This window comes from Mya arenaria, chromosome 14, assembly GCF_026914265.1.
Source record: "Mya arenaria isolate MELC-2E11 chromosome 14, ASM2691426v1".
NCBI classification, from domain to species: domain Eukaryota; kingdom Metazoa; phylum Mollusca; class Bivalvia; order Myida; family Myidae; genus Mya; species Mya arenaria.
In genome coordinates this window covers 28569279-28584091 of record NC_069135.1, presented here as the reverse complement: position 1 = coordinate 28584091, position 14813 = coordinate 28569279, and the positions used below count along the sequence as shown (strand labels likewise).

Genomic DNA, 14813 nt, shown 5'->3' with positions numbered 1-14813 from the left:
TATTGGCCTAACACATGCAAAATATTTTCTTTTATTAGAATTAATACAATGAGATTTTGAAATAATAAATTTATAAATTATGTTAACGAAAAGATGGTACTCATTATGATCAGCTATCTGATCAATGTTCTTAAAGTGATATTCACACCCAATAGACTGTGATATATACATAGATGTGTTTTATGATATATTCAGATATCTATTGTACATCATCACCAATTCCATGAAACTGTTCGATTATTGATAAGGCCTCTTCCATTATTTCCGATATATGATTATGGTATTTGTAAAATTTTCAATCCATTAAATGATGCACTCCATTATAAATCTTCATCAATGACCTTCTTTGAAAGATATCATGCAACAGAACACCTTATTATAATAACAAATATATTTCAATAACAAAATTCTTTCATTTAGCTGTCTCTTAACATTAACAGAACACAATAAGTGCCTTTCACCTGGTGGTATATTAAGGATACCGGCAGTTTATTATGGTGAGATTTACACCAATCAATAAGGCTTCTCAATTTTCCTGTCAATCTGACACCATGCTCATCAAAAGTGGACAGAACGATACCTTATATCTCCGTATGGATTACAGAAATGTAAATTACCCCCTAATGTAAATATGTGGTTGACAGCTGCAGAATATGCTGATGAAATTAATTCAAATTTGAAGACCATTGTGATGGAGGCTGTCAGGGTAAATTAAAAGAACTAGAATATATTATAAGCACAAATACTTTTAAAGCTTGTAAAACAGCTACCGTAATCATAATATTTAGTCAAAGGAGTCTTACAGTGGTCGATCAACTAGCTGTAGCTGGTCATTTCTAAAATCTGTGCTCAAAAAGTCACACAAATCAAAATATCTTAGATTGTTATACGGCAAATGAATGTGAAAATTTTGTTAATATCACAGTACTTGTTAATGATCGCCACAGCTCATTATAATAATAAATACGAAAAAGTGATTTTTCAAAACTGACAAAATCAATAAAACTAATTGACTTAATGATATAATCATCTTCATAACGGAAATGAAACTGAGGCAAAGATTGTGCGATAAGTTACATATATTCTGGGCTCGACTTATGAAGTTTCGGTCATAGATTTTCTGGACCATTAACCTGTCAAATTTATCCAATATTGTGCAATTTTGAGTTGCCTTCATTTTTTTAATGTTATATAATTATGAGGTGTCTTACTTGGCAAATCTTAACCTACTTAAACAATAAACCTCAGTACTTAGGTTACATAAGAAAAGTAAATAAATAAACTTCCTGACATAACAAAATGGGTGGTTTAGCAAAAAAATATAAAGCCTAGCTGCATGGCCATGGATGTCAAAATTGATATGAAATTATACTAAATTTACTGTGAAGATATTTTTTATTAACCTCGTCCCAGCAAACTGTGACCCATATGTCTCACAGCATCCAAATTTAGATCAAACCACATCATTTTGTATGATAATTATCATATACGATAATGAATAAGTATAAAATGTAATTATGTGCTGTTTAAATTTATATAACAACTCGAAAAACAATAGTGAAGGCAACTGATCCATATATATATATATAATTAGACTCAAACCCTTAGCATCTAATATTGTGAACGTGACCTTGACCTTCTGCCAACAGTTTCACTATTCAGGCTCAGCTGCACTGAAATGAGTGGTGAGGCTGAAAGCCTCATTTGGAGTGCCCAGGACTCAAGATGGTGGTATAAAAATGCAGCATGCAGAAACTCAAAATTTGACATGAATAGTTTTCAAATATAATATCTTACGCTGCAGTGTCTCATTATAATGACTGGATGGTAGAAAATGAAGGATCAAGTATTTGATAGTGACTAATAGAACTATTGTAAAGCAAGTTCATCAATACCCTACTATGGGTTAGAGGTAATATGTACAGCCAATACGTTATGTATCCAGCATGTTCAGACTCCTGTAATAGGTATGTCAAGTCCCAGCATCGTCCTTAGACTGGACCCACAGGAGCCTACTAACCGAAGGAGAGTCTTAAGAAGCTTGGACTAAATCTCAGCATGTCACTTCCCTTGAACAGTTATTGTAACTCAACAGAAATAATTGATAAAATAGATGAATATCCACCCAATTTTCAAATCCCCAGCATAGATATAAACTCAATATGACCTGTTTTACTTATCTTTTAACTGCCCATTTATAGCTTACATGGCGAAAATCTTTTAATCTTAAAATTTTATACAGGACTTTAAAATTGACATTTTTCTCTAAAATAAACATTCATCTCCTTATGAACTATCGAACAGTAAACAAATTGTTTTTGATTTATTTAGATATGAAAGTATAAAGAACTCACACATGAATTTCGGAACCTGCGTATCTTCCATTTATAGGCAAAGCAAGAGAGTGCGAACAAAGGGGCATAACTTAACAATTGCACTAATCGAAATGAAGGGACTTGTTACATATTTTCTAACAATGATGAGAGCAAAATTTTAATAAAATCTGTACATTCTATTATGAAGCTTTGGCCGTTTGCATGACAACAAGTTGTTTGTTTGTTTACCATTCAAATTTTAGGACAGTCTGAGGCACCAGTCAGGAGAATTGCCCAGCATAAAATTCCTACATTATACCCCTATTAACTTACTTGATTAATTAAATGCATTATCAGACAGTAATGAAATTGGTCATCAGTCACAGAACAAAGAAAATTGGAAACTCATTTTGTCCAAAAGACATTCTTTTCTATCAGACCTTGGACACACTGTCTGCATCTAAGCACATAAAGATATCATTTATACAATGACGAAAGGAAATATTACAAAAACGTCCTATGATAGAGACTGGAATTTGATTGAAACACCTCATTTCGTTTTATCAAAATATTCTCTGTTAGATATCAATAATAATCAAGAAAAGATCATTACATACAGTTCATCATGCCAACAGGTTTAGTATGAAAAATGCTTCAGACAAATGCTGATCTATTTCTTCAGGCTAGCGAGTTTATCCAAACCCACCTCACACTCCTCCGCCAACATTTAAGATATTTTTTGTTCCTTTTTGTTTAAGAAGGATCACTTTTTTTTTACAATAACTGGGTCAGGGAGCAATTCTTAAACTTTAATACATTTTTCAGAATGTAATGAACAATTTATATAAAAAATGAAATTCAGCAGTAAAATATTTATCTTTTTTAAATGCATTTAACAAAATTTAAAGCATTGTCATAATGACACATTTAGTATTCCTTAATGATTTTTTCAGTTTCTTTTCGCATCATCATTGGCCTAGTTCTATGAAAATATTTTAACTGAAGGATTAAGGACATAAATGAACATTAAATACTTAATACAGTAAGGGCATAGTAAGATTTCATTGAAGTAAAGGATAAAAGAAAATTGCCCCATCATCCTAACTAATGTCTCACAAGGTCCAAATGTCCATCATTGCCCCCATCATAGTCATGAAAACGTTGTTACGCGTCCTTTGTATTTACTCAAGATTTATATCGTGACATCTTTCTTTGTCAGAAACTGAATGAAGTTGCTGGTGAAAATGAATGTAATAGTTTGTAAAACATTAGCCAATATTGTTTTGGTTACTTTAGAAGTGTATAACTGTCTCTTGACTGACAGCTTGTATGACCTTTGATCTATAGATGTTCCATTAGGGATGAAATAGAACACTAATGGAGGCATCCAGTAAAAACATCCAAGTTTACATTGATCATGGTCTGTGTAGCCCAAACATTGCTTTTTGAGACATATTGATGCAAGAACTGATAGTAAATCTAAATAATAACATCAGTTATGCACTGAAACTTGATGGTTTATTCAACTGTTCAAGTGTTGTTGTAACTGGAAGGAGGGTCAGCTCTAGGATCTGATGATAGTTAGAGGGCTTTAGGTAACACAATTTAGGATGGGTGCCCCTCCCCCAACCTCCATATTTAGTCAATTTATTGAACCCATCAATTGTAACCATCATCTGGCCCCCTCAGGTCTGGGGAATAGGGGGGACTTTGACTTTCGGTCCAGCCAAGCCCGGGATGAACTGCTGGTAAAATCTCTGCAAAATGCCCCAGCACCCTAGGGACCCAAAGTTAAGACCCATTCCCCGCTATTTATGGGGCGAAGACAAAACCGCCACATTTATCTGGCACTGCGGGGCCACCCGGAAGGTGAAAACACAAATACGTTATGACTGATGTTTATCACTATTTGTATAATAAACAAGAACAAGTAGCTGCAATACAGTTGGATCTTCACTTCAGAAGAGATGAAGAAAACAAGACGTTGACTAGACCCCTAGTCTCCCAAGTCCAGCCATTTCTGCTTGTACAGTAACCACACACCGGCCACATTGGCCCATGTGGCTCGGGTAATTGATAGGTCCCAACACCATCTTTTATGGTCCCATTAGTTAATGTGCAATTTTAAACCTTTATTTGACACTTATTTAAATTGGGTGGGTATTGAAAACTGAGCTGACAGGAGGGTTTTATTGATCAAGTCCAAATGTCAGACCTTTAAAACTGATGTTTAAAATTGAAAGTCTGCGCAGAAGCATTTGGTGTTTACGTAATCGCAGTCCTTTACAGTGGCAAAGGTTGAGTTAAATAGTTTTAATTTAAATAAATTAATTAAAATTTAATAAAAAATTTAAACTGTTGAATGAACAAAGAGTCAAAATTCTAAGTTAAAACTTGAAAAATTGTTTTATGAAGAGCTGAAATGTTATTTGTCAGTGTTCCAAGAATTAATGCAAAAATGAAAAATATAAATTACAACTTATATTCTACACTCTGTTTCCAGCCCACTCTGTCACCAAAGTTGCCTAAAGGTTGATCAGTCATGAAAAAAATAAAGAGGGAATTAATACATGAAATACAAATTAACGATAATTACTCTAAGGCCTGCAGGACAGTACACCATTACTAATACTGATACAATCCTAATATTCACATATTCAGATGTTACCGTAATTAATTCACTTAAAACTTTTGTATTAAAATCCAACTGTATTATATTATATCTTCTAGGGAATTATAGAACAATTATCATTTTATACAACAATGTTTATATCATTTCTTATAGCCAATTACAAGAATAAGCAAATAACGTTAAACTATCTGATGTATTTGCAAAGACAAAAGAACACTACCACAGGGAAAAACCTTTCTAGTATTATCAGAACTTTACAGTAACCAAAACCCACACTCATTACTTTTACTGACAAATTGGCATGCAAAGATACACCATTAAAGTATGGACCCAATCAGGAGGGCAATCCCACATCTGACCAACACCCGGGCTTAATTAGGACCACATCTTGTTCAGTGCTTGCATGGTTTCCCTAAGGGCTCATACTGGTACAGGGCCCTGAGATAGCAAGTCAGGCAACATTCTAGCATCTCTCTAGGGTACAGCTATAGACATGGCAGATTTTTTACAGCAGCTGCATTATTATTTAACTTTTTTAGTAATCAAGCAACAATTTTAATACAATACAAAAAATACAACAACTTATTTTAAGCAAACTTTAATGCACCAGTTAATTGTACCCCCCAGATCTTGGGGTATACCAGGGAATGGGCTGTGTTTTTACCTTCCAGGTGGCCAGCCCACAATGCTGGGTGAATGCCGTGGTTTTGTCTTGGGCAAAAATAGCGGGGAATGGGCTTTATCTAGGGTCCCTGGTGTAATGAGAGGCTTCACACGCCCAGGACATCTTGATGAGAGGCCTGACAAGCCCAAAACTTTTTGGATGAGAATAATCAAGCCCATGCCTTCTTGGTTGTGTGCACAAAGCCCATGACCTCTTGGATAAGAAGCCTCAAGCCCAGGTTGTCTCGGTTGAGAGACCTCAAGCCCATGCTTTTTAGGACAAGAGGCAACAAGCATGTATAAGTCATGGATAAGAGACCTAAAGCTCAGGCTCACTAGGATGAAAAGCATTATTAATGGACAAAGTCGAGGACCTCTTTGATGAGAGTCAGACTACATATTCCACACACAAAGTATCACCAACATCATGGGGATCAATTCTGATGGTCATAAAACTATAACATCCTACAGCCCCAAGAATTATGAACCTTTGGCCATGCAGCAAGAACCCACCCTATCAAGCAGGTAAAAGGTTCTGGAACTTACATCTAATAACTAATGTGTGGAAATGCCCTATTCCTGGCAGTAAATACTTCAATACAGCAATAACATGGCACATGACACTAACAGAGTGCCAGTCATCACTCTATACAAGAACTGACACTGTGAGTTTTATGACTGATACTCATACATCCAACAGAACATTGTACCAGGTTTCTATCGACCAATGGAAGGCTACTCTGAGGGGGCCCTATTTTTCAATGTTCAACAAAATCTAATAAGCAGCTGAAAGAAAGATTTAGGAGCTATATTAGGATTTATCAACTGACTTTTAGAAGCCCTTACTAAGAACGAAGCCCTTTGAAGGCTTTCATGGCTTCAAAATTGAAGCAATTAAACTTCTTTAGACAATAACAAATATCACCATGTAACAAATCTCATCCCAGTATGTTTAAGTAAAAGGTAAGGGGGAAATCACTTCATTTGCTGGTCCAACCATCCACCATGACTGACAAAATAAGACCTTTAAGCACAAGCACAAGTATTTTCCGAACCAAAATTATTATTAATACCTTTACCACACTATTACACTGATCCTAAGGCAGACAAAAATATTAGTAAAATAAGTAATTTTAAATACTTTCATGTTTAAAATAAAGAAAACGAGAACACACAAAAAAGTGAAAATGAGCTCTGAAGAATAGATATAATGGGCTGATAATTGTCTAACTCAAGGTTTCGGATTTAAATTGGACAACCTTAGTCTTAATAGTTCATAACTGAAAGAGAAAAACAAGTAACTACATTCTACTGTCAATTTCATTTAAACTTCAACTTATGAACTTGTGCATTTTCCTCATTGCATTCCTTATTCATATCAACATTATTATATTTAGTCCCTTATAAAGTAAAAAAGAATTTTATATTAATTGTTTTTTTCACATACCCTGTGATGCAGATGTACATTTTTATTTCCTCTTCAGCTGCTGCTTTAATTGAGACTTTAATCCTCCGCCATTAATCCTTTGATTATCCTAATTGGATTAGCCGGTGCTTGACATGTAATCCATAAACAAAATCCATCAATTCACATTGTATATAATCTTTTGTCAACCACAACTTTTGCTTTTCTGTTCTAACTGCTTTGTTTTTTCAACAAACTAATCCATCGCATATCATTGATATGTGGCACTTTCATACAAATAACAATCTCCGACTGCCAGCTTAAACAGCCATCAATACCAGTATCCCATTTCTTTGTGACGTTTTTCTGTATGTACATATATCTAATTTCCATATCCTATATAATCGAAGAAACGAGAATAAAATTAATACTTCTCATCTTCGTTAATTGAGACCTTTTCAATTAGCACAACAATAGGGGTAAATCTAGCTTTTCACAAAGAAATCCCAAATTAATCAAAGCTACTTTTTCGTACTATATATATAGAGCCTCAAACTTTCTTACTTCACAGTAAAATAGGATACCCTTGCAAACAGTATACTGCCTTTGATCAGAAATTTAGAAAAAGTTTATATCCAAGCAGTTTTAAATTAATGTCCCAGCTAAAAATCTTTATTTTTAATAATGATAATAAACAAACTTCATAGCTGCTCCGATATAAAACCTGTTTAGTGTACAACTAACTGTCATTCTACTTTCATTTTAATCATCCATAAATATAATCCATGAACATACAAACGCAGCTGTCACGTTTGGCAATGGTAGTTTCTGAAACCAGCGTACGACACTAACCTATTATGGTCGAGAGCAATTCAAAAACCTACTATTAGTGTTACTGTACGTACCAAGATGACATAGCCTAATAAAGTTCAAGGGTACTCAAGACCCATTGAAAAAATCTGCCACAGGTTAAGAGATAATATTTTTTCTCAAACAATAACATTTATGTTCAATAGTTATGTTTTAACACAAACAATGCCTACTCTATAACACCTATATTATTTGGTTTCGCTGAAGCTAAAAATTTGACACTAATTCAGAAAATGCAGTTTCGTCCATCCATAGCATTTTGAATAAAATCCCTTTATTTCAAACTACTGAAAAACAATGTTGACTATTATCCAAAATTACAATTGTACAGTGTGTGGATGCACCAAGTGATCACATGGGTACATTTAAATCCACGCACCCTACTGGTACTTTGTGCATGTCAGAGGTATTCCAAATGGCTTTGATGGGTACCATCTGTCCAGCGCCATTAAATTCTCACCTAGCATTGAAAAACTGCAAGGCCAGGCCAATAAATTCTTAGTTTCTATACCACAGCTGATATTTCTAAAAGTACATTTCTTGTGTCATTCTGATCTATTTCACTTTTTTTCCACAATTTAGTTATAAAATGAAACTAAAATACGCATGTTTCCAGGTCATAAAACTAGCAATATAAATTTACTATAAAAAAGGCACACAATGCCACATTAAAAAGTAACTGTATTTCAAAGAGTATAATAAACTTAACAGTTGCAGTTGTAATGCCACTTCTTTCATTTTTTTGTAAATTTATTACAAAATTTATTATCCAAAATAAAGTATATCATCCAAATAATAAAATGGAACATCAGAAAAGTTCAACACAGTTTTCATCACTTCAAATTGAGATTAATTTGAAAATCATAAACCAAAATGCTTGGCCCTTTATCTGATCCTCTCAATACATGGAAGGCCGTGATTGTTAAACAAAAAGGGGTCTGAATTATATAGGCCTCTCTGTGCTAGGGTTCAAAAGTCAAGTACTACCCTATGATCATCAGACAAAGAACTGGTAAAGATATAGCAAGAGCCCATGTGTTATCAGGGTGTTGTTTTGATGCAACTATAATAACAATTATAATTATCATGTCATAAAACTTGTTAATCTTTATATCTTGATAATCACTGTAATCTGAAAGCAATAACAAGAGATGAGGAGACTAAATGGTCCATTCTATCTGGTTTCATAACAAAATCTTATCCTCTGTCAAATATTGTGCAAGATAAATCAAATAGTTTTAAGATGGTTTGATAAAAACTACAATCTGTTTAAAGGTGAATGGTGCATCAATATGACCAAAGGGGAGTTGGTAAGTTAAGAAAAACCTCCTGCTGGGGTTTAACAAAAACTGATTTAAAACTGGCCTCAAAATCATTAACACATTATCTTTGTAATAAAACACACACAGGGAAGAACATATCATGTAATTGTAACACTGTCCTGTTGAGGTGTGGTTTACTGTAATATACTCTAGCAATATCACTTAAATATAAGCTGTATATAATGATAAACAACAAATAATTTAAGTAAAACTCCGAGAGTAGCTGTATCTATATAAATTTTGTAGTATATATCCCCCCCCCCAACATTGCCAACACAGTTACAGACCGGTGTATTTTTTTCATGAAAGGGTATGCCATAGCATAAGGCAAATCCAGATCAAGCGTTTACCTCAACTTACTGGAAATAGGCAAAAAAATTATTAGGAAATTATTTCTCTAAAATCAAAAACATATCTGACCCTTCTTATTAAATACCATCATGTCAACACAGCAAATACATTGGGGAAAAGTTAACTATCCAATCAAACCCAGGAATGAATGGGCAGTTTGATTATTCTGTAGGTATGGGCGCAGGCATCCATCTTTCAATCAAAATTGCTATCTTTGGCAACAAATGAATGATAACTGAAATAATACTGGATATTTTCTTGTATATTTATACTACTAATTCCTTGACAGGCTTCAAAGCTGTACTTAACCTGAATACCTACGGTCATGATGTATGATGCATTACTATGTTCCCCTGAGTGATATGTTAGTCAATAGTAAATTCAATTTTATCAGAAAAATATCATAGGTATCATTTCTAGAAAAATACTTTTTGTCTTAAAGGCCTTATGTACAGTACACAACCTCTGTGTATTGATCATAATCTTATTTTCTTGATCCCTCTTATCAGATCTCTGATCTGAGCTTCCTGCTGTGCAGTTTTGGAGGTTTTATCATAGAAATGGACCCTCAATACACAGGAAATTGGCCCCTACTGTGACACCAGTGCAATTAGCAGGAGATGCACAAGGGGGGGGGGGATTATCATGCCAAACATTCCTTAAACTAGGCCTTTAAAAGAAAAAGAAATTCACATGACTTTCTAAGAAGTCTCATCAAACAAGAGAATCAAACAGACATTATCCATCGTTCACACATATTCAATCATTTTTTTCTGACTCGGTCATGTTTTCTCATACAGATCTAAACATTTTGTTATATCTTAGAAATATCTTATCTAAATCTTAGCATAAATATTGATGGATAATGTCTAAAATAAAAAAAAATCTTATAACTAGAGATTGCTTTTTTGAAAAAGCGCTTGTCTCCCCTATTGTGTGGTCGTAGCTGAGAAAAAATAAATGATGGACATGAAATTTGTAACTTTGGACTGGAGACAAACCAACAGTGAAGTTTGGTTTATTCGATTATATTAAATAGTGAAGAGAAGAAAGTGTTGTTGATTAATCATGGAAAATGTAAACGAAGTTTGCATTGTATGAAGTTCCTGGGCGCAAGCGTTATTCAATTATTGATCGGAAACCATTTTTCAGCTCACAGTCATCGTGACCATGACCTTTTACCTACTGATCACAACATCAATAGGGATCATCTACATAACCAACTTGCATACCAAGTATTAAGTTCTTGGGTGCAAGTGTTCTTTAGTTACTGAGCGGTAACCATTTCTTCAACTCAAGGTCATGGCAACCTTGACCTTTGACCTACTGATCTCAAAATCAATAGGGGTCATCTACTAGTCATGACCGACTAGCGTACCAAGAATGAAGTTCCTGGGTACAAGCGTTCTTAAGTTATTGAGCAGAAACCATTTTTAAGCTTAAGGTCACCGCCAACGTATCATTTTTTACCTGAAGGTAACCTTGACCTTTGACCTTTTGATCTGAAAATCAATAGGGGTCATCTTCTAGTCATGAACAACTAGCTTACCAAGTATGAAGTTCCTGAAACCAAAGGATCTTTAGTTATTGAGCGGAAACTTTTTCTTCACTTCAAGGTCATGGCAACCTTGACCTTTGACCTAGTGATCTCAAAATCAATATGGGTCATCTTCTAGTCATGACCAACTAGCATACCAAGTATGAAATTCCTGGTTGCAAGCGTTCTCTAGTTATTGAGCGGAAACAGTTTCTTCACCTCAAGGTCACGGTGACCTTGACCATTGACCTACTGATCTCAAAATCAATAGGAGTCATCTACTAGTCATGAACAACTATGAAGTTCCTGGGTACAAGCTTTCTTTAGTTATTGAGCAGAAACCATTTTTAAGCTTAAGGTCACTGCCAACATAACATTTTTTACCTGAAGGTAACCTTGACCTTTGACCTTTTGATCTCAAAATCAATAGGAGTCATCTAATAGTCATGAACAACTAGCATACCAAGTATGAAGTTCCTGGACCCAAAGGATCTTTAGTTATTGAGTGGAAACCGTTTCTTCACCTCAAGGTCACGTTGACCCTGATCTTTGACCTAGTGACCCCAAATTCAATAGGGGTCATCTACTAGTCATGACCAACTAGCATACCAAGTATGAAGTTCCTGGGTCTAAGAGTTCTATAGTTATTGGGCGGAAACGAAGTGTGACGTACTGACTGACTGACTGACAGACTGATGGACTGACTGACGGACAGGGCAAAAACAATATGTCTCCCCATGAATGGGGGAGACATAAAGATATTACACGCAAATGATTTTTACATGGAAGGTCACCACGACCTTGACTATTGACCTTGTTACCCCCAAAACAATTGGGATCATCTAGACATCATGACCAACCTCACTTCAAAGTTTGGTGAATCTAGATCAAAGCATTCTCCTGATATTGCACGGAAATATTTTTTTACATTAGAGGTCACAGCGACGTTGACCTTTGACCTTGTGACCCCCCAAAATATAGGAGTTTTCTAAACCTCATGATCAACCTCCCTACCAAGTTTGGTGAACCTAGGTCAAACCATTCTCAAGATATTGAGCGGAAATGTTTTTTACATTGGGGGTCGCCGCGACCTTGACCTTTGACCTAGTGACCCCAAAAACAATAGGGATCTTCTACACCTCATGACCAACCTCCCTACCAAGTTTGGTGAACCTAGGTCAAACCGTTCTCAAGATTTTGAGCAGAAATGTTTTTTATATTGGGGGTCGCCGCGACCTTGACCTTTGACCTAGTGACCCCAAAAACAATAGGGATCCTCTACACCTCACGACCAACCTCCCTACCAAGTTTGGTGATCCTAGGTCATGCGGTTTTCCAGTTATCGATCGGAAACGAAGTGTGACGTACGGACGGACTGACGGACTGACGGACTGACGGACTACCGGACTGACGGACAGGGCAAAAACAATATGTCTCCCCCAGAGAGGGGGAGACATAACTAAGAAAGATTTATTATTATTGTATGTATTTGAAAAAAGTTGTCAAAAGGGGAATTGAACTGAGCAGAAAAGGGAACTGATGAGGGAAAATGAGAAAAGGAGAACATGGGTAGGAGGGGGAAATTGAGCAGAAAGGTAAACTGAGGAGAAAAGAGAATGATGCAGAAATAGGAACTGAGCAGAAATGTGAATTGAGTAGAAAAGGAGAATGGGGCAGAAATAGGAACAGAGTAGAAATATGAATTGAGGAGAAAGGAGAATGGGGCAGAAATAGGAATGGAGCAGAAATGTGAATTGAGGAAAAAGGAGAATGGGGCAGAAATAGGAACTGAGCAGAAATGTGAATTGAGGAGAAAGGAGAATGGGGCAGAAATAGGAACTGAGTAGAAATGTGAATACAGGAGAAAGGAGAATGGGGCAGAAATAGGAACTGAGCAGAAATGTGAATTGAGGAGAAAGGAGAATGGGGCAGAAATAGGAACTGAGCAGAAATGTGAATTGAGGAGAAAGGAGAATGGGGCAGAAATAGGAACTGATGAGAGAGGAGAATGGTACTAAGCTGGAAAAACGATTAGAAGGGGAAATGGGCAGCAGAGGAAAACTGAGCAGATAGGCGAGCAGAGGAAAATGGGGCAGAAATGGGGGAACTGGGCAGCAGAGGGAAACTGGGCAAATAGGGGAACTGAGTAAAGTGGAGAACTGGAATAAAACTGAGCAGTATGGGGAGCAGTTAGTGAAAAAATGGTGCAGAAAGGGGCAAAATGGCAAACTGGGGAAAGGGGTTGAACTGAGCAAAAGGAATAGAGGAAATGTGTAAAATGGACAGAAGGTGGTTTAATACTGAACAGAAGGGGCAAGTTGCTACAGTGGGCAACTAGGAAAAAGGAAAACTTAGCAGAGTTTAAGCAGGGCTTGAATTTAACTTTTTTTGATACTCCCAATTTTTTGCGAGTGCTTAAATTTTCAACTCGCATTAATCCAGACACTCACTCGCATTTTTTAAGGCAAATTTTTGTGTTTGCTAGGCAAAATATATATTGAATAGAAAACAATGTTAAAGGTATAGTTTAATTGATTTAATGAATTATCATGTAATTTTACATTAAACGATATCATCATATATGTAACGCTGACAGTACGTACTGAGGAAGTCGGATCAAGTCTTGAGTATTGGTCTGTGCAAAATATTTTAAAAATGTTCCTTTTGTCATAGGTGTTGATGGTCAATTTAATGTACAACTCCCTCTTCCACTTCGAAACAGTTTAAACGGACATATTATTTCATTTTGGCTTCTTTTTGGGAACTGATTTATCATCACCATCAGCCATCAGCGATTTTAAATCAACACACGTAAAAAACTTATCTTTTTGCTTGTCATCATTATGCAGACTGTGTCTCGATACGATTATTGCTAAATACCGCCGCCAAAAATGGAAATGAAAGACCAGTGTACAAAACTGCAAAGTAACGAGTACTTGCAACATAGTAACAAGTACCTGCCTATGCGCATAATGTTAATCTACGTCATCAATTTCTGTATCTTTATCGGAAAACGAAAGTAGGCATCTCTAAAATTTGTGTTATACCTATTGTGCAGGAATTGATCACTGATTATGTTCATATCTCTTTCAAGGGTTGCATATTTTCTGCAAATTTTGAACTTGCAAATTTTTGCTAGTGTCTTTAAATTCAACTCGCATATTCCAATTTTGGCTCACATTTTGCGAGTGTGCGAGTGCTAAATTCGAGCCCTGTTTAAGTCTGGGTAGAGGGAGAGGGAGAAGTAAAGAAAAGGGGGAAATAAACAGAAGGGGAAACTGGATAGAAGGGGGCAACTGGGGCTTACATTAAAATTGATGATGAAGATTAGATCTCTATAAAATATAGTGAAGAAAACCCAGAAACCTCAGAAGTTTTCACAGAGGGAAAATAATGAAATAAGCGCCAATATAGTAAACATTTACTCAGGAAGTGACAAAGTGGTCAATCAGTGATGTGAATTCATATAATAAAACAAATTTACACAGCTGATTAGTTTGTTTGTCTTACAAATCAAGCAAAATAATTCACACATAGGCATTTCATGGTCTTCGTTGTCACAAAATATTTGAATAGAAAACCACATTCCATATAGTACCCTGTATTTGCACATGCATTTATTTTCATAAGACTTTCACACAGACTTGACAAAACAGCTTATTTGAAAAGGGTGTATAACATTATGACATGAAATGAATGGTCATTGTAAACATTTGTA

The 14813-nt window shown here is 35.6% G+C and overlaps 1 protein-coding gene across 2 annotated transcripts in view; it reads right to left on the bottom strand.

Annotated features, from left to right (window-relative positions):
• Positions 1–14813, bottom strand: part of LOC128217192 (IQ motif and SEC7 domain-containing protein 2-like) — a 99588-nt gene that overhangs the window by 68827 nt on the left and 15948 nt on the right. The window contains exon 1 of one of the 2 annotated variants that reach the window (XM_052924157.1): positions 7058–7207. The exons of the other annotated variant lie outside the window; for it this stretch is intronic. Coding sequence (XP_052780117.1) covers positions 7058–7077 — 20 coding nt within the window. The 5' untranslated portion in view covers positions 7078–7207. Of the gene's footprint in view, positions 1–7057; positions 7208–14813 lie in introns of those variants that run through there. 2 annotated transcript variants of the gene reach the window in all.